This window comes from Musa acuminata, chromosome BXJ1-3, assembly GCF_036884655.1.
Source record: "Musa acuminata AAA Group cultivar baxijiao chromosome BXJ1-3, Cavendish_Baxijiao_AAA, whole genome shotgun sequence".
NCBI classification, from domain to species: Eukaryota; Viridiplantae; Streptophyta; class Magnoliopsida; order Zingiberales; family Musaceae; genus Musa; species Musa acuminata.
In genome coordinates, this window is record NC_088329.1 from 3,151,502 (window position 1) to 3,174,961 (window position 23,460).

The 23,460-nt window shown below is 37.5% G+C and overlaps 1 protein-coding gene across 4 annotated transcripts; it reads left to right on the plus strand.

Moving 5' to 3' along the window:
* The first annotated feature begins 323 nt into the window (after positions 1 to 323).
* On the plus strand, positions 324 to 13,656 carry LOC135617018 (LRR receptor-like serine/threonine-protein kinase FEI 1). 4 transcript variants are annotated; one of them, XM_065116875.1, is made up of 14 exons: positions 324 to 627; positions 2,508 to 2,668; positions 2,746 to 2,881; positions 3,654 to 3,725; positions 3,814 to 3,885; positions 5,500 to 5,571; positions 5,994 to 6,065; positions 6,145 to 6,216; positions 6,685 to 6,782; positions 8,280 to 8,444; positions 8,549 to 8,881; positions 9,771 to 10,016; positions 10,834 to 10,967; positions 13,202 to 13,656. In XM_065116875.1, exons 2-14 carry the CDS (start codon positions 2,578 to 2,580, stop codon positions 13,418 to 13,420), a joined length of 1,782 nt encoding a protein of 593 aa, XP_064972947.1. In that variant the 5' UTR covers positions 324 to 627; positions 2,508 to 2,577; the 3' UTR covers positions 13,421 to 13,656. The 4 variants fall into 4 exon arrangements, with proteins under 4 accessions (XP_064972947.1, XP_064972955.1, XP_064972942.1 ...); XM_065116883.1 differs by having other exon boundaries at positions 324 to 615; XM_065116870.1 differs by having other exon boundaries at positions 327 to 646.
* The last annotated feature ends 9,804 nt before the right edge of the window (positions 13,657 to 23,460 follow it).

The window sequence follows — 23,460 nt, forward strand, 5'->3', positions numbered from 1 at the left end:
AAAAATCTATATATAGATTAGATATATACTACCTTTTTAATTAGAGAATATTATATAATGTGGGAGATGGTGTCCACCCACGGCCATATTCCACTACACTTACCACTGCGGACGTCTCGCACATACCGAGCGTAGTCTTCATCGCATTTCGTATTTTATGTTCTCGTTTTCCTCCTCATCTTTACCTTGAAATTATTATTATTATTATTATTATTGTTGAGCTAAACGGACGGTCGGATGGACTGCTCGCATAAAGAAATCAACGTACGGGAACATATCCGCCGTCTGCTTCCTCTATTCCACCTCACCTCCTGTTGTGGCAAAACCACAAAACCATCACACTCACCCCCTTCTCTCTTTCTCTCTCTCACAGTCGCTCTGTCTCTCCCTCGCCCCCTCCCCTAGCCGACATAGGCGATCTCCCGGCGTCAGCATCTCCTCCCGCAGCTCCGGCCCGATCGTCACCTCTTCCCCGCCCCGATCGCCGGCGGGGAGGGACCGATTTGTCTTCTTTCCGCCGGTTCGTCAAGATTTCTGGCGGATCTCCGCGTGGCCACCCGCATCCCGCTTTCCAGCTCTTCCGAGCTCTGGTTTTCCAGCTGCCGGTGGAATTAGGTCTTCGGACTAGTGAGCATTTCTTGATTTCGTGGTTCTCTTGGTTCTTGGTATTCGTTGTTTGCGATGAGAAGCGAAGATTTCGTTTGAGCAGAGATCTTCTCTTGCTTCGTCTTTTGGACAAAGTTAGGAACAAGAAATTACTTTTCCCCCAACTATATTAACATCCTTCTCATGAAATATGCGAATTTAAGATGCCTCTGATGGTCGAAGACATTAAGTATGTTGGCAAAGACTTAATAAAAAATTTTCAGTTGTGAGACTCCACCATGCCTTGAAGAAGTGATTCCGACTGCACGCATGTCGAGATCTTTGAATGCCATCAAACTACTGGAGTGTCGGCAGTGTGTCTATTAATCACTGGTCTTTCAGTTTAGACCCTTAACTTAGGTTTGATTCACCAAGTTTGAATACTAATGGAGGGGGGTTGTTATCTATTATGATGATTACGTTATGCAAGTTGTGCATGTAAGTTTCATGACTTTTGTATGCCATATTTGTAAATTTCATTCATGCATTTCATTTGTTACTCATATTGTTCCCTAAGATATGAGCCGTTTTTGAAATGATCAGAACCAATATTTTTTATGAAGCATTATCATTGGAGGCAAACTTAAAAGGGTGTACTGGATTGTGGATATGTAAATTAGTCCTACAATAGAGTTGATGAAAAGTTAAAACGAAATAGTGAGTGTGTAAATTAGTTATTGTTGATGTAATAATATATATATATATATATATATATATATATATATATATTAGTCAGTGAGTCTTTATTTTTCAACTGTTGGTTTACACAAAGATTCAATTTTATGTATGTATCCTTTTATTATTGGTAATGGACATATCACTAGCATATGTAGGATTAACTTCCATGGCATTTGTTGTTTGCCGATGATATTATTGTACCCGATGAGTCTAATTGGAATTAGCTTTGAACATGAGTAACAAAGATAAAAATTTGATATTTTTAAACTAAGTATAACTAAGACCTATATGAAACCCAATTTCAGTAATGCCACTAGAAAAATTGAGGGTTTTGTAATGATGGGTGGACAAAACATTCCTGCAAGTGAAAGTTTTAGGTATCTTGTATATATTAATAAATAGGAAGGAGAGCCTGGTGAAAACATTATTCACAGAGTAAAAGTGGGTGGTAAAAATCAAAGATATCGGGTGTTTTGTGTGATTATAATATGCTTCTTCGTTAAAAAGTAAAATTTTGTAAGAAAGTTGTAAAGCTAACTATGCTTTATGGATTATGATGTTTATTGGATCATGGACCCAAGTGTTGTTAAATGGTCTGTAAAATCTTATTATCTTTGATCTGATTCTGTGATTTCAATGCTAAGGACCTCATATTGATCCTTAATTTGGGTAGAATCATGATCCTGACAATGTTCTTACTTCTTAGAGGAGGTAGATGCTGTTTTGCTGCTTGGGTTACCCGTTGGTAACCAATCATTGCACTTGATGTCACCCTTCAATAAAAGAAATTTTTGAACAAATTAGTTTATTAGAGATCCACCAAGGCATCATCATAAGTGAGAAATTCACAAACCATGCGTTGGCCTAGTGGCTTACTCCCTTCATCCAAAAGGTTCTTGGCTCAAATATATGTTGAAACTGTGTCCAAGTGTCTTTGATCCACGTAATTCTATTTGTGGGGAATAATATTTTCATTATTCTCAAAGAAGGTGTCTGAGGAATTTGATTTGTTTCTGTTTTTCCATTCAATAACCAAAATATATTATAGTGTTTGTTTGCTTGCTCATTAGTCATTTGCTGACAATGCTATTTATGCAAAACTTATATGTTTTTCTCTTACCTGTTTAGATTTCTTTTATTCTTTCATCTTATTGATGGAAATTTGAACTTTCAATGAAAATTAGGTTCTTGATGGAGCAGATGTGGACCATATAATTGTTTAACGTAGTCCCATTATGCTTGACGAGCACTTCAATGAGACAATTTTTGATGAAATGTCAGAGGCTACTCTTTGTTGTGATAGTGCCACTTTTAATGAGTTTAACCAACGCAATGAGTCCAGATGGTATGAGATGATTCTTTAGACTACTAAGTTTTGCTCTATTATTTTATGTATAACTTTTAGGCTGAATTATTTTACAGGTGAGGTGTTGCTTAGCATTAAGACAGCAATTGTTGGTTCAGATGGTGTTTTCCTCAATTGGAGACAAGAAGATCCTGATCCTTGTAGTTGGAGAGGTGTAACATGTGACAGTAGTACTAAGAGAATTATTCATCTGTAAGTATATGTTGGTAGGCTCAGCCGATCTCCCAATGGCTTCCAATCTGATCCTGTGAATACCAACCATTTTCCTTTTGGTTTTGGCAGACTTTCGGCAAATCCCTGTGTCCTAGCTAGGTTTTTTTTTTTTTTTTTTTTCGCTCAAGTTAATTTCCCAACTTAATGGATTCTGGTCAATCCTGATGATTTCAGTTGATTTCCAGTCATTTAAAAAAAACAAAAAGTTTATTCCATAAATGGTTTTGATGGGTACAAATTTATCCTGTTCCAAAATCCTACAAGTGACCCTGAACCCAACCTTATCCTGTGAACCTTAGCAGTTGTATTTAGTGCCTGTTACTCTGCATCTAAAACCACTATTGCTCAATAGATACTTCTTATCAACCAGCTACTGGTACCTTACTTCAAAGGGGAGCTTGAACTCTTTGTTGTAGTGTATGTGGGTCAAGATTGTCACTATGCTCTTAAAATATGTAAACTTCACATGCTCAAGTAATCATGATTAGACATCAGATATTTCTATATTTTTTTTCACCTCAAAAGGGGTAGTATTTGTCTTGCCATATTTGAATCTCATTTATAGCATGTGAGAGTCATGATGGTAAGGCATCATCTTGCTGCTTCTTGTATTTGGTGTCCAGTATGTTGTATATGGAGTTCACAAAATTCATCAATTGGATAATTTTTGGTCATTAAATCCTTTCTTTTTAGTTTAATGGTCTTGGGATTGTTGTTATGCATAACTAGTTTAGTGTGTTATTTGTTTCAGGAGGCTTGCCTACCACAAGTTGATTGGTTCCATATCACCAGAAATAGGAAAGCTAAATTACTTAAAGCTGCTGTCAGTATCATCCAAAGAGAGTCTATTAGTTTCCTCAGTTTCTGTTAAATAGTCATTATTTACTGCTACCTTAACCCTTCTCTTGTAGAGCTCTGCATGGCAACAGCTTATACGGTGTCATCCCTCCAGAACTAGGAAATTGCGCAGAGCTACAATATTTGTAAGTTCTTATTTGCTTACTGGATGTACTATTAACTTATACGCATAAACTGCTACTAACTTGTTACTATCAATTATTGTAATTATCATATTATTAATGCATACTTTTTTTCCTTTGAGAAAAAAAGCCAACTGTTGTTTTCAATGTTAAGATGTGTTGAGATTGGTATTATTGCACTAGCAATCCTGTATGATCCAGCAATTGTCCAAAAGTATTAGTAATGTCATTTGATGGACCAAAAAGGAGTTCAAACATATGGATTTCTAGGTGAATAGTCTGTTATGCGATTGTCATTTTAGAATTTTGTCCAGGGTTTCATTCATGCATAATCTATATCGGGTAGACCGTGTTGTTGTGATTACTACTCTACATTCAACTTGAAGCACTTAGCTAGAGTGTTAAAGAGAACAGAAAGCTAAGATTTTTCATGAGCAACTTTGAGAGTTGGTCGAGTTATTCTGGCTTGTAGTGCTTTCTCTTGAAGTTGCTACATGAATTCTTTCTACTAGGATAGAACACACATATGAGGATTCATTTTGCAAGGAATCTGTATATCATTGCCATCCATGCCATTTCTTCAGTTTATTGGTTTTGATATGTGCCATTTTTCTCGCTTGTCATCCCTTAAACCATCAGCCTAAGTCAAACTGCAATTTGATGATGCTCGTCACTTCATCTGTCAATTTGTCATTGACCCAATTGTCCTGGTTCAGAGAAATGTACTTTGTTTCTCGAGTTTTGTGGCAAATGTACTGCCATTCCTTTTCATATCACATATACTTTTGGAAAGTTCATCATTACTCAAGGATAGATTTCATCTGTTTGATTTCACTTTTTAACACTCAAAACTTTCCTCTCAAAAGGGATCTTTTGAATGGTCTTCTTAATATTGTCATCAGCAGGCATTTCCCATGTTTATGAAATTTACTATAGAATTTGCCTCCAAGTTGAGTTGGCTTCATGAAAGATTTGCAAGAATCATATGATGGGCTGTCAAACTGACAGCACCCATCCAAAAACTCATGATTTTTCTAAAGAAACAATCACATGAGATCAAGATACTGAAGTCCATGTCCTGGTCACTAATTAATGGAAAGAGGAAGTGCACAATTTTTCAAGAGTTAGAACTCCCCTTCTAACAGAGAGGAAACTGGGAGTGCCTCTAGAAATGTTCCCTGCTGGGGTGCAGAGACATTGAGATGATTGATAAATAGATTGAGATTTTGATTACTGAAATTGCTATTCAATTCTAAATTTCTAATCATAGCTTTTGACCTGCTTAAAATGTGGATCTTTGCCATTCATGTCACCATCTCACGACAGAGAATAGCCAAGGTTCAAGCCAAAAAGTGCTTAAATAAATTAAATCATCTCCTGAAGTTAAGCTCTATTAGCTACCTTTTAAAGATTCTACATAGACTCTTTCTGATGTAGCAACCAATGTGTTTAACAGAGTTTATGACCTTTCCAGTTGTAGGATTGGGTTGACCGACCAGCCCTTAGATCAGATTCATGAACTATTTTATGTTTTAGTTTTTCCTACAGTTGTACTCATTTATCTTATGGTAAAAATATATTACAACTTGGGAACCTCATAGTATCAACTCTTTGCAGATCTTTGCAGGGAAATTATTTGAGTGGAACTATTCCACCAGAGCTTGGTAATCTTTTGGAGTTGCAGATTTTGTAAGTCTGTATTCTTGTTGTTCCACTTGTATTTTAACGGTTATCTACAACTTTTTAACTGTCTGATAGCTAAATATCTTATTTGACTATGATTAACAAACCTCAAGCTATTTCTTCTGGTTTATGCGCCATCCATGTTTATAGAAGGTAAGATAGGTTATTGTGTTTTGGGAGCAGTATTACTGGCATGGTTAAATATCATGGTGCTGTACCACACCAATGCAGGTGCCAGTCGATTACTGATGTTATGTGCCAACATTTATGTTGGGAACATACTCTGTTATGACCTTAAGCTGATTTATGTTTCTCTTGTTGATGTAATATGTTTTGGCTATGAAATACTTTTCTGTCATCTTCTTGGATGTCAAGAAATTCAGTATTTCTTTGTTGTACTTTACATTTATTTCTGCTTACTCTGTTAGGGATATCTCTAGCAACACTCTGAGCGGAACCATTCCTCAATCTCTTGGTAACCTCACAAAATTAACATTATTGTAAGTGATTTTCTATGTTCATATATGTTTAGAATGAATTTATTAGTCATCAAAACTGATTTCTGATATCTTTTTGAAGCAATGTATCAATGAACTTTTTGACTGGAAGAATATCATCTGAAGGTGCACTCTTCAAATTTAATGAGGCTTCGTAAGTAGTACATGCTCACTTTTGATGATAGCTAGTCAGGAGTATGAACCTTTAAAAAATTCCTTTTCCACTCTACTGAAGCTTCTCCATCTAATTATTTTGTTGTTTATACTGATTCATTTTAACACGAAAGGTGAATCTAAAGGTTATGTTTATTAACATACTTTGCATTCATGGATTTAAATGTTGTGATGTGCCAATTAACTAACAGTACCAAGCCATTCGAGCTGCTTACATGCAAATACGAATATATTACTTTCTTTTATTATTTTACTGCAAAATACTTCAACATATTTGCATACCACACGAATCTGAGAGAACCAACTGCAGGTTTGGTGCTTTAGATTTTATTTCTTGTACTCATTTATAAATTAGCAAGGGCTAGGCTGATCATGAATAAAATAATTAAAAAAAAGCTGGTTACTCATGCAAATCGTACTTAATCGGTCTCGTATGAATGACATTCAGCTTTATTGGAAACCGTGGATTGTGTGGAAAGCAAATTGGTGTTGTCTGCAAGGATGAGATTCCATCACCCTCAGGAGGTTCTCAACTATTCTATCCAGGTAGTATGCACTCTCCTTCAGATACACATTGTCTCACAGTATCTGTCACCATTTTCATTAAGAGAAGTCAATTTCTGTTGTCTTCATAACTATGCAAGCAAAACTATCTTAAGCTTTTATTTTCTTGATATTTTGAAAGAAAGGCAATTAGCTTTTTTAAGTTTGTATTTGTCCATATGTGTTTGTTTAGAGAATTATGTTCCTGGGATCATATGATCTCCATATCATCCTGGGGTCTGAATCAGGTAGAATCACAACGCATAGGCCTAAACTTTCATGTTATAAAAACAGATAGGTATTCTACCTAAATGAGATGAGTCAATTTGGATTAGTGGCATGGGATTGGTAAAGGAAGATCTCAGAAAACCTTTCTATTTGAGGAAATGATTCTATGAAAAAATTATCTGAAACAGTAGATAGAGATTGTTGGCTCTTAGTTTGACAAATGATATTGCCATCAATAGAGCTCTGTGTCAGGAAAAAAAATCATATAATCAGCCTCATAGCTGGGGCCTTGGCTTCTTGTTGCTTTTGGATTTAGTTGAAAATGTGCAGCTTGAAATTGTTATTTAGAAGTGGTTAACAACCAAATGAGTTTTTATGTTTCTTTAATTCGTCATCAGGGAAAGTGAAATGTTGTTGCTAATATGTATATCAACTCTGTCTTCACTGTTGGCATGCCAGTGACTGTTGGACGATTGAAATATGTAGTGGAGTCCTGAATAAGCAGATTCATACAAGACATTTATGATTTCTTTACATTTTAATTACCATAGTTATGCATGTATAATGTATTACCAATGATTGTGTCCATGTCTGTGAAACAATACTTGCTTTTAAGAAAAGGAGATTTAGAATTTGAAATGCATACAAAGGTAATATTTGTGTGGATCGACCACTTGAGAATGTGTTTGTAACTTTTTATAAAACTATTATTTTATGGAGTCCTCTATACAAATAATAATTAGGAGACAGCATCATATTTGTTTTAGTATAACTTGCCATTCATCTACCACTTAAGTTGCATATGCTTACACTTTTTTGAAACCTCCAGATATATTACATTTTCTAGGAATTTAAAAGGATCTGAGTACTATGAGCATATCCAATTTAAGCTCATCTGCTATTTCTAATATGATCTGGATCCTAACAACAGTCACTTTAGGTTTCTGCAATAAGATGTGCATCTTTAAATAGATTTAGAACTTGTATTTACTTTTCTGAATTTTTATTAACTTGGGGAATATACATCTAAATGAGGACCTTATTGACATATTTTGACTATTATAAAATTTCTGACCATGGCATGTTGTTGTAAAATAATATTACTCTTCGGGGCTTCACAATGTTGGCTTATGCAAGCACTTCCAGGATGACTTATATTTGACTTTAGAGAATGTTGGAAGTCTAAAAACTAAGTAATTACGATTAACATCCTTTGTTTCCTTTAACATTATTCTCACTGTTTGTTTATGAGATTGTAATGTACCTGCACAGATAACCTAAAGCACCCGTCAAAGAATTCTGCTAAGCTTGTTACAAGTGCTGTAGCAACAGTAGGAGCTTTGTTGTTGGTGGCACTAATGTGTTTCTGGGGTTGCTTCCTTTATAAGAAGTTTGGTAAAGGTGACATCAGTGGTCCTGCGATGGATGTTAGTGGAGGTACCAATACTTGTTGAGTTGTTGTTACAAGCATATTGACATATTCATTTTGTTATTCTGGAGATAAGTATTGGAGAGTTTTCTGACACAGTATCCTATTTCAGGTGCATCCATAGTAATTTTTCACGGGGACTTGCCCTACTCATCAAAAGATATTCTTAGGAAACTAGAGACCTTAAATGAGGAAAACATCATCGGTTCTGGGGGCTTTGGAACTGTATACAAGCTTGCCATGGATGATGGAAATGTTTTCGCATTGAAAAGAATAATGAAGACAAATGAAGTCCTGGATCGGTTCTTTGACAGAGAACTTGAAATTTTGGGGAGCATTAAACATCGGTATTTGGTTAATCTTCGAGGATATTGCAATTCACCTTCCTCTAAGTTGTTAATCTATGATTTCTTACCTGGTGGAAGCTTGGATGAAGTATTACATGGTTAGTTCTGCACTCGCTGTCAATTTGAACTTGGTTTCTTTTAGTGTTATTCTGCTCCACATGTTTGTTATGATTATTAATTCCTTTTTCTAGTATAATTTGGCATTGAAAACTTAGTAGAATTTCATTGAGCAGGCCACTCCTTTGCTTCTTGTATTGAGCACTTAGTTTTTATTTTCATTTTTTAACTATTGTCTTTGTTTACAGCTTGAAATGGTTTGTGAATTCAAACTTATAAATACTAGTCATATTACTCATACTGAAATCTTATCAGAGTAGTATGTATAGTTCTTCACCGGTGCAGTATGCCTCACTATAAAAGAAAGGAAACTAAATGTTCAATATATGGGCATCATTCATATGATAGGCACACCAGTACACCAATACCATGTGAATCATTTAAAGGCACAACGGAATACAATTAAAATTTTTTTAAGCGATACCAGGTGGTATAAGTCAGTATACCCATATATTCTTGGACTACCAGTTTGATCACTTGCTGAAACTAGTGTGTGTGACCAAGATTAAAATCCTTGATCAATTTTTTTGTGGATTTTATTTGTTTCTGTCAGTATGTAGTTTATACACTCAATTTCATCATTTTCATCTACCAGTTAAACCTGGTTTGCACCTTGGTAAGAACATCTGTGGATTTTATTTGCTTCTGCAAGTCTGTAGTTAAACACTCAGTTTCATCCCTTTTTATCGGCTTAGTACATTCTTTTGAGTTAGACTCACGTTAATAGTATGCCCCTATGTTTTCAATGAATTCAGTATTACTTGCAGGTTCATATTATTAGGCGTCCTATCTATGTGATGAGGTGGTCCTGGTCATTTATACAAGTCATATTGACATAACAATTTGATATTTATAATTGTAATTGAACAGAAAGAGCAGAACAATTGGACTGGGATGCACGCCTTAATATCATCCTGGGCGCTGCAAAAGGACTTGCGTACTTGCATCATGATTGTTCACCTCGAATAATACATCGTGACATCAAGTCCAGCAACATATTACTTGATGGGAATCTTGAAGCTCGTGTATCTGATTTTGGACTTGCAAAATTGTTGGAGGATGAAGAGTCACATATAACCACAATAGTTGCTGGAACCTTTGGTTATCTTGCTCCAGGTACATCACACAATACACATTAGATAAATCTGTTTTCTTGTTGATGAATTTTATGCTCTCGTATCAAATTCTATAAAGCTTCTAGGATTTCAATTTGCTTGAACAAGCACAGATCTTTACTTGGTAGTGTAACTGTAAACCATACTGGACGTTGGTCATGGTTATCTACGACTTAATGATGCGTCTATATATTTCTTCATCTGTGACTTAATGATGCATCAATATTTCTTCATTTTCTTTTAAATATGGATACATTACTCTGGTGGCAATATATTTCAAGATGGAACTATACATTTTTTTGTTATTTAAAAAGTTGTTAAACTATTCTTGGGGATTTAATTCTTTTTCTACTCCAATAGGTGGCTTATTCGAATGACTAATTGCTTAGGTGGCAAGCACCAGTAATTGAACAGTTGGTGTTTGTTTCTTGCAACAAGCCAGTCATCTTTACCTAACTGAGTATTTACGAATGTGATTATGGGGAAACTTAATAGCTAATACCACAGTTATTTCTTCATGCTATCCAGCATTCTGCTTCTCTTTCCATAAGTATTTTCATCATACTTGGCTAATAACTGCAGTTGTTATTTAGTTTTTTTAATAAAACACCACAACTCAGTACCATATTCGTCTGACTTTAATTGCAATTTATACCTGGCATGTCTTTGTCATAGCTTAAGTTAGTTTCACCAATTTTCTGGTTGTGTATTGGCATCGAAGCATTGCTTGCTGCTCTTCTATTTTCTCAAACAATTTGACCATCTGAACACTTTTTTTACTTCTTCGAAGAATTGAACTATTACTGTTCTGTTTGTAGAGTACATGCAGAGTGGTAGGGCTACAGAAAAAACTGATGTGTACAGTTTTGGTGTCTTGGTGCTTGAAGTATTGAGTGGAAAACGGCCAACTGATTCATCATTCATTGAGAAAGGTTTGAATATAGTTGGATGGGTAAGTTTTTATCATCTGCCTTAATTATTTTCTTTATCTGACATGATCCATATGTACTGATCTGTGAAATTATTGTTTGGTTTGCTTTGAAGAAATTTGTTTTTTCTTAATTGTTTATCGTCTTTGATTTTAAATTAGATATATAGTTATCTACTATCATATGCCATTTGTATTAAGCTTCAATTAAATATTAATGAAATTCAAATGGGCTTCATAATTAAAGGTTATTGCTATCTTACATCCATGAAGTATGTTGCTAAAGCTATCTTACATCCATGGTGCAGTGGAACTCAAATCTAATATGGTTGTAGTATAGATTAGGGTGGTTACTTTCCTAGTTAGAGTTGTATACTGAGAGTTAGTCTTTTAAAATGGAGATATTATGGGGATGGGAGACCATCTATTTCAGTTTCTGTTTTTCTTAAGAAAAAGGCCTGTACTTATGGTTGAAAATGAGATAAGGGAAAGTCCACTTCTATGACTAACTCTAGTTATTGTGTTGCTGACTGGTGCATTTGATCTATCAAAGTCTGGTATCTACTAATTTCTTCTGACTTTATATTTGCATTAAAATTTCTCTTAAGAACCATCAAGATATAGGCATGGTCTTAATGGAGGATCTAAAATTTACTACATGTAGAAGATCAAGAGGAGTCTAAATGGATCAAATCAGGCTTAAGGATCTTGCACAATGCAGTTTGTCAGAATCCTCTATGTCTTATTTTGACTGGGTGACTGTATGCATCCATTATCATACTGTTCATATTAACCTTTGCTTAACCTTATTCGGGCAGATATTTCATTGGACCTGTTGTGGATCCACTATGGCACCTTGTCAATTTTTGCATCACTTGCTTATAACAAGACTTGATTCCGGGTACTTAATCTTCTAATTACTATGCTGTTGATGGAAGATTATTAAATTTCTTTGGATATGGAATAACCGAGCCTTTATACCAACTACTTGGTGTTGGTTATATAATGACATATGGAGTCTGAAAATAAAATTCTTTGATGATTCTTGGTTTGTCAGATTAGCATGTCTATGCTGGGTTTTGCATGGAGCTCGTTCTCTGTTTGCTGGGGCTTTCCTGAGCTGGAAGTTATCTTTAGATTGGAGTTTTTCTCTTTGCTCTATCAGTTGTCTGAGTTCAAGTGAACAGGGTGATTTTTTTTGTGCTCAGCTTTAGGAGGATCAAACACCCATGTTCAGACTTGGGCTCTGAGATCAGTCTGCTTTGGTTTCAGAGAAGGGGGAGTCGGGGATGTGCAGATTGAGGAGAGATCTAGAGTCGCAGCCTAGTGGGATCGGGTAGTTAAGTTATATTTAATGGATTCATAGTTGCCCATTATTCTTCTCCAAATGCAATTTCCCAGATCATGGTGCTACAATGCTACTTTGTTAGTGAGAGATGTAATGGGGGCATATTGCAAGTACTCCATTTTTATTTCCTTTTTTGTCCATCCTGGCATATGGTCAGGGTTGTTGAGTTCACGGGGAAATGGTGATGATGCTGGAATCTGAATGAAGAGAGGGATCCTACTGCAGAAACAAACCATACTCTTTCATCTATTTGGGGTAAAAAACACTAGTGTTTATATCTATTGGATCTGAGGGTTGGATCTCCAACATTCTATGAAATTACACAGCTGAGATTAGCTGATACATAAGTTGATCGAATAACTCAGTCTTAATGAGCTGAGCCTGAGCTAATTGGGTTTTGTTTGGGCTTTTGGCTCGTTAAGCTGCTCAGGAGCGTTGAACTGTTAGTGTGTGTTTTATTTGCTTTGAAGACGAGCTATGCTCGAGCTGCTCGAGCCTGGGGGCTGAGCTTAAGTTGTTCATGAGCAACAAGTCCTAATCACATCTCTTGCTGAGGGCTAGTTGTAATATATGCAGTAACCTATTCAGGTATACTCTAGGGGTTTGTTCTTGCTTATTCCTGGATCAAGTAATGGCATGATGATTTCCTACACGATCTTTTGTAGCCAATTTTAAGCCTGTAAACATTATTTAAGAGCATGCCAATTGTGGAGGCTTTCTCATTGACCTTTTTTTGTATAACCACAATCACAAATTCCAGGTAGGAATGGGTCTTTCTAACTTCTCATGCGCAAGCTTTACATTTGGAAAATATGCACTGGGGAAATTACATATCAAACTGATTTTATAAGTGAACGAACCTATATTTGGTAAGAAATGACTTGTACATCATTCTCATTTTCTGTTTCAGCTGAATTTTTTGATTGTGGAGAATCGCCAAAGAGAAATTATAGACCCTTTGTGTGAGGGAGTGCAGAGGGAAAGCCTAGATGCTTTGCTTTCAGTTGCCATTCAATGTGTGTCATCTTCTCCGGAGGACAGGCCGACAATGCACAGAGTGGTGCAAATGCTGGAATCTGAGGTGATGACACCATGCCCTAGCGATTTCTACGACTCAAACTCGGATTGAGCTGCATTACGCTTGCTGTCTGTTAACTCCTGTTTCTTGTGAAAATGAAGTTGATACAGCGGCGTCGTTAACGCATTTTCACAATTCATTCATTCTTTCCACTGCAGTTCATGTAAATGATTGTCTGTCCCTTCTGCAAATTAGCGAGAGTCCTGTTTTTGTCAGAAGAGAATTTATCTTCAGATGGTGCTATCTTTAATAATTCAGTAATAGGAAATGACTAGTTCGAAACACCAGACCGCATGAATTTTTCTGCAAACTGGATTCATTATCATGCTTTTATCATTCGAGTGATTTTGTTTTCTCCTCTTATCATTGAATGTGGACAAGGGAGATTGTTCTTCATGAGGTTTTTGTCGGGTCATCTTATGAACAAGCAGTGGAAAGTGTGTTGTATCATAAACTTCTCTCACTGGTTTCTTTACCTTTTGCATTTATTGAAAGCCTTGTTCTGTATTTATTTTAGTTTATATGTTTTCCAGGGACTATGTCGTGATTTTGTTGGTATCGAAAGCTTCATCTGTAAGTACAGCATAGAATGATGAAAGATCACTGTTGACTAACTAGGATTATATATATAATATTTAAGAGATGAAATTGCAGATCTGTTCATTGGCTTCTATCACGGGATGCTTGCAAAAAGGACTGTTCTGCGATCTCGAGTTGTAGCTTTCGATGGATTATAAGTGCTAATTTCCTATTGGCAAACAGTGAATCCGACATAATTCCCTTTGATGATCGAGTCAGTCGGCAATTTGGAGTTTCATTCTATTATTAGGTAGCCGGAGAAGGATTCGGTCCTTTAAGTGTACCTGTCGCGTTGCAATCGCTCATCACTTCACGGTTTGGATGAGCGAGCGAAAAAAGTCTTAGGACCTTACCGTCCGGCAGGCTTCGATCGATCTCTCGGTCCATTTCTATGAGAATGAAGACGAATCGACACAAACAATTTGGATTCAGTGTGTGTGACGGTAAGAAACCCTACTTTTTTGTTAAGCTGATATGATATATTTGGGCATTCTACTTTCTTGCTTTGCGCAGATTTCTTGGTACAACCTATTCACCAGGGAGTCCAGGCCTAGCTTGTAGGAGGAGGCTGCAAACCATGGGGTCTATGGTAACATTAGAGGGAGAAAGAGACTTGGAGGACCTCAGGGAAGGGATGAACAAACTAATAGGAAAGGATGTAACAGGAAACCAGTGCCTTTGTGTTAAAAGGCACACCACATGCTTGCGCATATGCTGCTTGGGGGTGGATGGGATTGCACTAGGTTGCTTCTCTTCTTATATGTGGCAATCCAAGAGCTGGCTGAGATCATGGTTGAGGGACATTGGCTGTCTGCCTTGTTCGGCTATGGACATGCCTTTTTCTAATAGTTTGACCCCTTTGATTGCCGAGAGGCATGCAGCGTTCTGCAGCCTTTTTACTGTGCCTGAACTGGTGGGACTTGAGATAAACTCCTGAGACTAAGCATAGAAAGGCCGTTAATTTTAAACCCTACATGTTATAGATCTTAAGCACCAACTGATGTTATTTTGCTTGCACTAGCCACTAGGCACCATAAGAGATGGAAGAACCTTTTGGATATAATTCCACTCTTGAAACAAGGACAGGAGTAGGTAGATTTCTTCTTTACAGCCTAGCAACAATTAGATGTGTTGCTTTAGATATTTCCTCAGTTGCTGCATGTGGTTTGGTTGTAGTGTAAGCTGTTTGATTTGCTCAAGTTACAAGAGATGCTAGAGAATGTATAATTTAATGATAATATATAGTATGTATGATGCACAGATTCTAACTAATATTCCAGGTGTTATGGATGAGACTATGATCAGGTCAGTCACAGAGTAAGCTGTTTTTGGCGCATTGAATAGGAGTATGAACTTCAAAAAGATACCTGATAGCTATCATCTGAATCTTGACCAAGACAAAAAGAGCTCCACTTTGTCCTGCAATGATTCTTAGTTTGTTTTTTAACTTTTTTTATTAACAAGTAGTTGTTTCTCTGACAGATCTTCTTATGATTTGTGCATATGTTGTCCGTTCACCACATCATTTAATTTTGGCCATGAAACTCAAATACTCAAAGCCAGAATATATACTCTTACTACTGACCTCAATGATTTTGCTTCTTTAGCAACTGATCCAACCATGAAATTTTGGTGGCTTTATTTTTTTTTCCTTAAATTTCAATTTTATTCTCAAATCATTTACTCTTATGGTTCAATTAGCTTTGTCCAATGTTTATAATGAACCACCTTGAGTTATTTGTGGACATCTTTGTTCATACTAATCATGAACCAAAACCTATTAGTGCTGAACATGTATGCTTGCTGTATCATTTTTTGGCGATGGTATCTTAGCAGCTGTTGAGGATGGTCTCTGATGCAAAACCAAACTTATAGCCATGCCAGACTAATTTTGTCATAAGTAGATGAGAAACAAAAATCTTCAGGTTCTACCACTTCACCTCTTTTTCAGGGAACTGAAATCACATGAACTCAGTTCACTCCATCATGATATATTTTTTCTTTTCTTGTGTGAAGAGAAAACATTTTGTCATGTGTTTTGTTTACCATAACTGCCATTGTTTCTTGTCTGTCTAATGGAATCACATTTGCACCCAGATTTTTCTTGCAAACATCTTCTTTTCAGTCACATCAGGTCAAAAAAGAGTCAGCTCAATAGGAGTTCAAACATGCATTTCCAGTTCAAAATGGCTGATTCTTAGATTTTCTCTTTATGGATTAAGATTTGGCTGACTGCCTCACATGAAGACGGCATGAGAAATATCAAGTGTTACATTATGTTGCATCTCTTAGACATTCTTTTTCAATCAGACTATCTTTGTAGTTGATTGTGAATAATCACTTTAAAATAGTAGTGCATGAATTCCTTGCATCACCTTTCTAACTTTAAGGCTTAGACAGCTGAAAAAAGCAATTTGGAGATCTGGAAGAGTAACACTAGTTTCTTCTCGATTTATAGTGCTAATAGATCATGATGAGTTTCCGGCTGATCAAGTGTTACACTAGTTTTTTTGTTTTTCTTGAAAGTTGTGTTTCTGCTTAGGTGAATGATGAGTTTAATCATTGTAGGTGATCCCATCAAGAAACTATGATGACAGAGGAAATGGATATATTATGAGATAATCTTGCCAAATATCTTAGTAGAGTTGCTAGCAGGAATTACAACAGAAAATAAAACTTACTTTCTATTTCTTAACCATATAGCCTGGATTAGCCTTTAGAGAAACTATAGCCTGAATCACCCTGAAGGTTTGATATTCTCCTCAGAATAATTACTTGCAGCTCCAGGAAGGCAATATACTCGGCTGTTCTCTGAAGCAGTTCTTCTAATTCAACTTCTTGGCACCCTGGGATGATCTTCTTGAGCTTCTTTAGTTTCCTTGTCACCATAGCTTGAACATGGCTCTTCCCCCTCACTGGAACTGTCCCTCTTATTCTCCTTCTCAGGGAAGTTGAGGGAACTCCCATTGTTGATGACCTATCCATGCAAGAGAAAGTTGGTGAGCCATAGGGAAGTAGGATGGAGTATAAATAGATATGAAATAAGGTGATTTTGCTTGGCATTTGGGAACAATTATTAGCCTCCTACCCCATGCAAAGCTTATCAAGTCAAGTCATAGCAGTATTTGGAGCTCACCTAGATCACCAGCTGACAAGATGACATGTAGCAGCAATCAAGAGCATGCGGGCCATGCCTTCTTACTTTTAAATGGCAAGTTTGCCTAATTTATGGACCACCCAGGTAAACTTAGTGGCCAAGTGGGGATGAAAAAGTACTGACTTTGATATGATACAATGATGCCCTGAGTTTTAGCACCATCTTGACCTTTTTATCAGAGTATAATATTTGTAGAGATATTTTAGTTTTGAAGTAGCAATTAACAGTGTCAGATCTGAGCTAAAAGCTTATATGACAACCAATAATAGTACCTCATTCTTGTTTGACAACATACTGAGTTACAATGTGTCTATCGGATGGTTTACAAAAAATTCTGAATCTTGGCTCTGTAAGTATCAAATGTTGCAAAAGACATTATCTATGTTATTGATACAGCTGGCGATGTATGCCACTGGGAATGAGGTGGTAGCCTTCTCCGGGTTACAAGACAGCAAAATAGATTTGTGGATAGGCATGATATGAAACCTCATGTTCAGCATTGTCTGCATAGCCTTCCTATTCATGTGCCCATCTATGTCTATTCTATAAGAATGGTTCTCTTGCTCAAACTTGGATTCATGCTGTTTGAAGATTTTCTGCAGCAGACAGACGCAACTCCTTTTCTAACAAGTTTAAGGTTTTCATGTGCATGGAAAGTCTCTCAGAACTTAATGATTGACAGCAAATGAGTACCGTGATAGAAAGGTGAATTGAAGCCATTTGGGAATACTACTTGCCTGTAAACGAGTACTTGGTATGTTGTCTGTAAACGAAAGTTGATGGAATCCACCTTCAGAATATTGGAAAAAATAATCAAACTGGATATAAGTTCAAAATTTTCTAGGTTGGCTTTGGGTTATATATCTAAATATAACCTGTGTTTTGTTGAACTGCATTAATTGGTTCCTGTCTGCTTTTGGCCATGTTCTAACTTGTCATGATCATATCTTGTGATGTATTGGGTGAGTAATACTTCAGGTGCATAACATTTGGATCTGGTTGAACCTTTCAGGTCCAAAAAGGGACAGTGGTCATCTTTATCCTCATCAGTCAAGGAGAGGGCACAAGCAAAGTTCATCTGCAACATTTGCTGAATTCACTAGTCACAGATGGGAGGCAAATCCAGCTTCCCTTTCAAGCATTGATGGAGCCTATTCAAGGTTAGTGGGCATGATCATGGGCACCCCTTGAGACATGGAAGATTGCTTTTAGACCTGCTGACAAATCTATTTAGTCAGTCAAGGTATCCCTGTGCATATATTGCTGGAATCATAAAGAATATAATCCTACAGTATGAAATAAATATCCATCACAAACAAATATATACATAGATCCAGGATATCTTCTTTTAATAATGGCTATTCCTTCATAACAATTGGAATATATAATCCTTGTACGTTCAGTATGGGCTATTCAGCTGATCATTTAATGCACTTAAATTGCTTATATGATATCATTGCTTCCAGAAATGTAGTCAAGATAATGTTGGTATACATTGAATATGCTAGGAAGCTATAAGTTGAGTTGTGTCAGATAATCTCTTCTGCAACATTCCGAGCTTTGTTTGTGTCTGATGCTGCTGAAACAAATGAAATCAAGTAGAAGTTGACCATTCTGTGTTAACCTGATTCACTAGCATGAGGAATATGAAGAAACTTTCTTCTAGGATAGCTTTTGAGAGAGAGAGAGAGAGAGAGAGAGAGAGAGAGAAGGACACGTAGGCGTTTGGTGAGGATAGGCAATGCCGAGACAAGAGGCATGTGAAAGTCCCCAGCCCCTCATGGGTTGCACCAAGTTCCATGGTCACCCATGCAAGGGAGGAAAACTCCCCTGTGCATGTGGGGCTTCACAAATCGGTGATAGGATGTTTGGATTTGAGCTCATAAGATTGAGCTCTGTGTATGTCGGTGGAAGAGCCAAAAGACTTTGATTTCTTAGCTTAGCAGTTGCAGACAGACCATTCCAACAGCATTATGCCTGCCATCTCCTTTCAAGAGAAACTGAGAGAGTGCTAGGAGACATGGACAATCCATCAAACATCTCCTATTTGAACTTCTTCTTCTCGTAATATGTATGGTGGTACTAAGCACTAATCATCCCCCGCCTGTTTGGCTGTTGGTGTACTGCATGTTTACTGTTCCATGTGGGTGCAATACTAGGCTGTTTCAGCCAGCAGCCATGGCATGTCCTGAGAGAAAAAGTCCAAGTCCTAGATGTACATCCAAGGAAGATAAATCAACTAGTAGGGCCATCCCAACACATGGTGTGTGTTCTCCTACATCACATGTGACCACCCTTGATTTTAGCTGCAGGAGTTGTAAGTACACTGATCAGTTTGAGGAGTTTTCAACTCTAGGCTTTTGGACAGTTCAAGAACAGTGTCTCTATCAGATTCATTTCAGCACCTTCGTGTTGATCTAGCAACTCAAAGCCTGCTTTAATCTTTCCTGCTTGGCTGGGGTCTGATTCAGAAGGTCACAGTAGATTTACCAAACAAATCTTAGGTTATATTCATGAATTGCTTCACAAGTTCTTCTGGACACTCTTTGGAGGCTACTAATTCTCCTGTTTTTAACATATAGACACCAACTAAAGCTGAATGCAGAGTTCTTCACATGCAAGGATATATCTGTAATCACCTACATGATCGTGAAGACACGATGGTCTTTGCAGGGAAATTGCAACCTGCAATGGGGTCTTCATCAATAAATGGTTGAAGTAAATGCAGCAGCAGCAGCAGCAGCAGGGAGCAAAACGCTTGCAGAGAGCAGAAGTGCTTGCAGCAGCACATGAAGCTATTGCACCAGATGACACAGAAGCCAGCAAGAAGAAGTCACTGAAAGAGCGCGCAGTTGCCACTGCAGCTGCTTTAGTCGCAGCTCAATGAGCCCAATTTGCAGAAGCTGTGGGGTGCAAAGTGTCAGCATGTCTTCAGCTATTTAAGAAGCTTGCCACAGATGCAAGTAACATCATCAATTAGCTACTACCGCAGCAACAAGTAATCTCAATAGCCTTACCTATTCTATTTGAAGCGTACATAGACTCATAAAAAAGTACTATGATATGAACGTAAATATTTTTCTCTGCTAGCAAATTTTGTAGGTAAACAATAAGCTGATGCCATCCCAGCTTGCAAATGTAACGCTTCTTTTTTGTGTCAGCAATGGAAGGTGTAGTCACACGCAAGAGGAAGACAAGATCACCAGAAAACAAAGGGGAGTTCACCTACACTTCCTTCTGATGAGTTCAACTTGACTTTGGGAGGTGCAGGGCATTACTCGCAAAGGGTGATGATGATGATATCCTTGTTGCATCACCAGATGGTAAATAACATTATACAGTTCTGATTTCATTTTCTGTTCTATGAAATCCAGCTGAAGCTCAATCATATCTATAACTAATCTGGTGATGACCCCAGGAATCATACTTGACATTTACTGCCACCAAAAAAAGCTTCTACATCCTAAATTTATTAGCTTCTTTTGAGATTGATATTAACATTTCAAACCAGCTGACCTGGAAAAATGGGGCCTCAGATATAGCCCTTCATCATTCTCTAGCCTCCACTATCAACAGTCAAACATCTCAAATAGTTTGCCTCACTTTATTCACTGTTGAGCTACTCAAAGTAACTTACTAGAATGTTCTCCTTGATAACTCTTATATTTATTATTTACAGCATTTTCTCAATTTCTGATAGATGAATTAGTGACTAATGATGTCAAATGCCCAAAATCCAACTAGAAATAGCAGAGATGGGTTTTATGGTCAGTCAAACAATTCATCATCAGTCAGTTTTCTTTTATGATGTTGCTCATATTCCATATTGTTTCCTCTTCATGTTTCAAAGCAGGTAAATGCAGATTTAGATCAGCAACAGCTCTCTTAAACAAGGATGCCAATATAAAATCAAGAAGAATGCAAGTTGAATATTTCCTGCCTCACTGTGCCACATAAATCCATCTGGTTGGTTCTACATAATGCAGATACTGTATATGAGCCTCTCCAGGTTGCAGGTGGAACCTATTGCATTGAGCAAAGGGAAGTTTAAGACACAAAAATGAATGACTACAGCAGACAAGCTGAAATTTTCATGTTCATAACAATGATAGCAATAATCAATAATGTATCCAAAATTTTCTTCATACATGTGAGTATCACTTACATTTTTCTGATAAAACAGGTTTGTTTACATGAAAATGAATTAGAGCTATTATTCTTGTTTCATGATTGTTTCTTGAATCCAAATTGTTTCTGAACTCTCAAGCTACCATCTTTTGCAATTCAATGTTGTCCTCTTACATGTAGCAATTCAAATGATTCGAGGATTCCATGCACATCAAAATAACACACGTAGCTAAGACAACTTCTCTGATGTCAAAGCATTCTATCACTCGGACTCAGCAAAGTCAATGACGCAGGGCTTCTTCGTCCTCGTAGGTCAACAACACTAACTAGCATCACCTATCAAGAATCGATGAAAGGAAACAGCGCCCTGCCGAGTGGCAGACCCCAACACACACTGATCTGATCCCTCCCCATCCATTTCTTGCAGAAACGAAAGCAGCTTCGGCTGATATGGTGGTTGGAGCAGTGATGAGATCACAAGAACAGTAACTCTAGAATTGAAAGCAAACACTGCCCCTCTCTCTCTCTCTCGACCGAATCCGAGAGGACTTTGTTTGCAAGCCTAGCTTCGTCTCCGCCTGTGTTGTCACTTCTGCCGTGGATGGGCATAGTGATCATGAAGCGGTGGGTGGTCGTCAAGTCTCGCAGGGATTCTCTGTGCCCTCGAATAATTACGCCTAGCGTAGGCCAAGCTCGCTAGGGCACAGAAATCTTAAAGAAAGCAAGAACGGAAAGGAAAACCTAGAAAGCTACACCACAGCGTGCAGGCTTTTGGGAAGATCTGCTGATTGTTTCGCCTCAACTGAGCAAAAGATTTGGTCGCGAGGCGAGCCGATTGGATCTGACGAAGGGAGGGAGACGCAAGTAAACCTCCGCCACACCACAGTATCTGTGAAGGGATGCATGCATGCACATGCAAGGTGGCCGAGAGTCTTACGTACGTCGACTGCATAACCATATCAAATATTAACCCACACATCGAAGTCAAAAGAGTCTTCATCTCATGAAAAGAACAGCACAATGGCACTGCCGCAGTTTCCGATGGCGTGCAAAGTCCACAGTTATTGGCTTTCTTTCCTCCTATAATTCGCATATGACACATCTCCATCTCAAGTTGCGTGAGTTAGCAGCTAAGAGATGTGGTATTTTGTGATGTGGAAGTAACACTAACCACAGCTGCTGCACGAGACTGCACCTCTCATCGGTACTTTCCCCCACTGTGAGCGACTGTAAGCATTGGTTGCTGGTTGTGTCATGTTTGACTTCATTGTCTGTGGAGTGGAGGGTGGGAAAGGCTGACTCTTTTTCTCTGCGGCAGGTAAAGGAACACAGATATGGGAATGTTAGGATAACTCTTCTATCGCATCACATCACATCAATCCTCACGGTGTTGTTTTCCTATATAAGACGACTCCATCCCTCCACCATGCACTACAGCTTTTGCCGTTTTCGAGTGCCTACGGTTGGGAAGAGCCAACATGCAGTTTGCCTCCGGCTGCAGCCTCTCTTCTTCTTCTTCGCCTGCTATGATGTGTTGCTGGAGATGGAGAGCTGCTTCGTTTTGGCCTCCTGGCTTTGAATGGTATCAAAGGAGGAGATCGAAGGGTTTAAATGTCAGCTGTGCCACTTCTAATGGGTGCTATCCTTACCGAGCTTTTCTCTCTCTTTTTTATTTTTATTTATTTTTTTCATTCATCCTCTATATATGATTTTATTTTTATTCAATGTTGAAAGGATTGCATGTCATTTTCTTGACCTTGCAAGACTTTCTAAACATGAGATAATATTTCTGGCCGCTCTCTACTCCGTTTTAATTTACTTTGAATTTTTTTATTCTTGTGAATCCCTTCTTCTTTCGCCTTTCTTTCTATCCCTTCTGAGCTTTAGTTTCATGATATGAGAACTTTGCATTCAACTATTTGTGAGATGCTTCAGTCTTTTTTTTCTTTTTGATATGTAGTGATATTTTTGTTCTTTTTGATGTCTACTTGATTATAATTTTTTTTCCACTTTTGGATGGTTTTCTTTTTTCTGGATTTCTCTCCAACTGAAGCATGTTAGATCAGTAGTTGAATCTGCAGTGACAAGATTTGCCAGCAGTAGAATGTGGAAGTGGTGAGTTAGCTGAGAGATGCAATTGCTGTACTTGTAATCTTAGGTGGGTTTTAGCTATAACCAGCCATTATCTTGCTTGTTGAGCTTCTATGGCTACACTCACTCAAAGCAC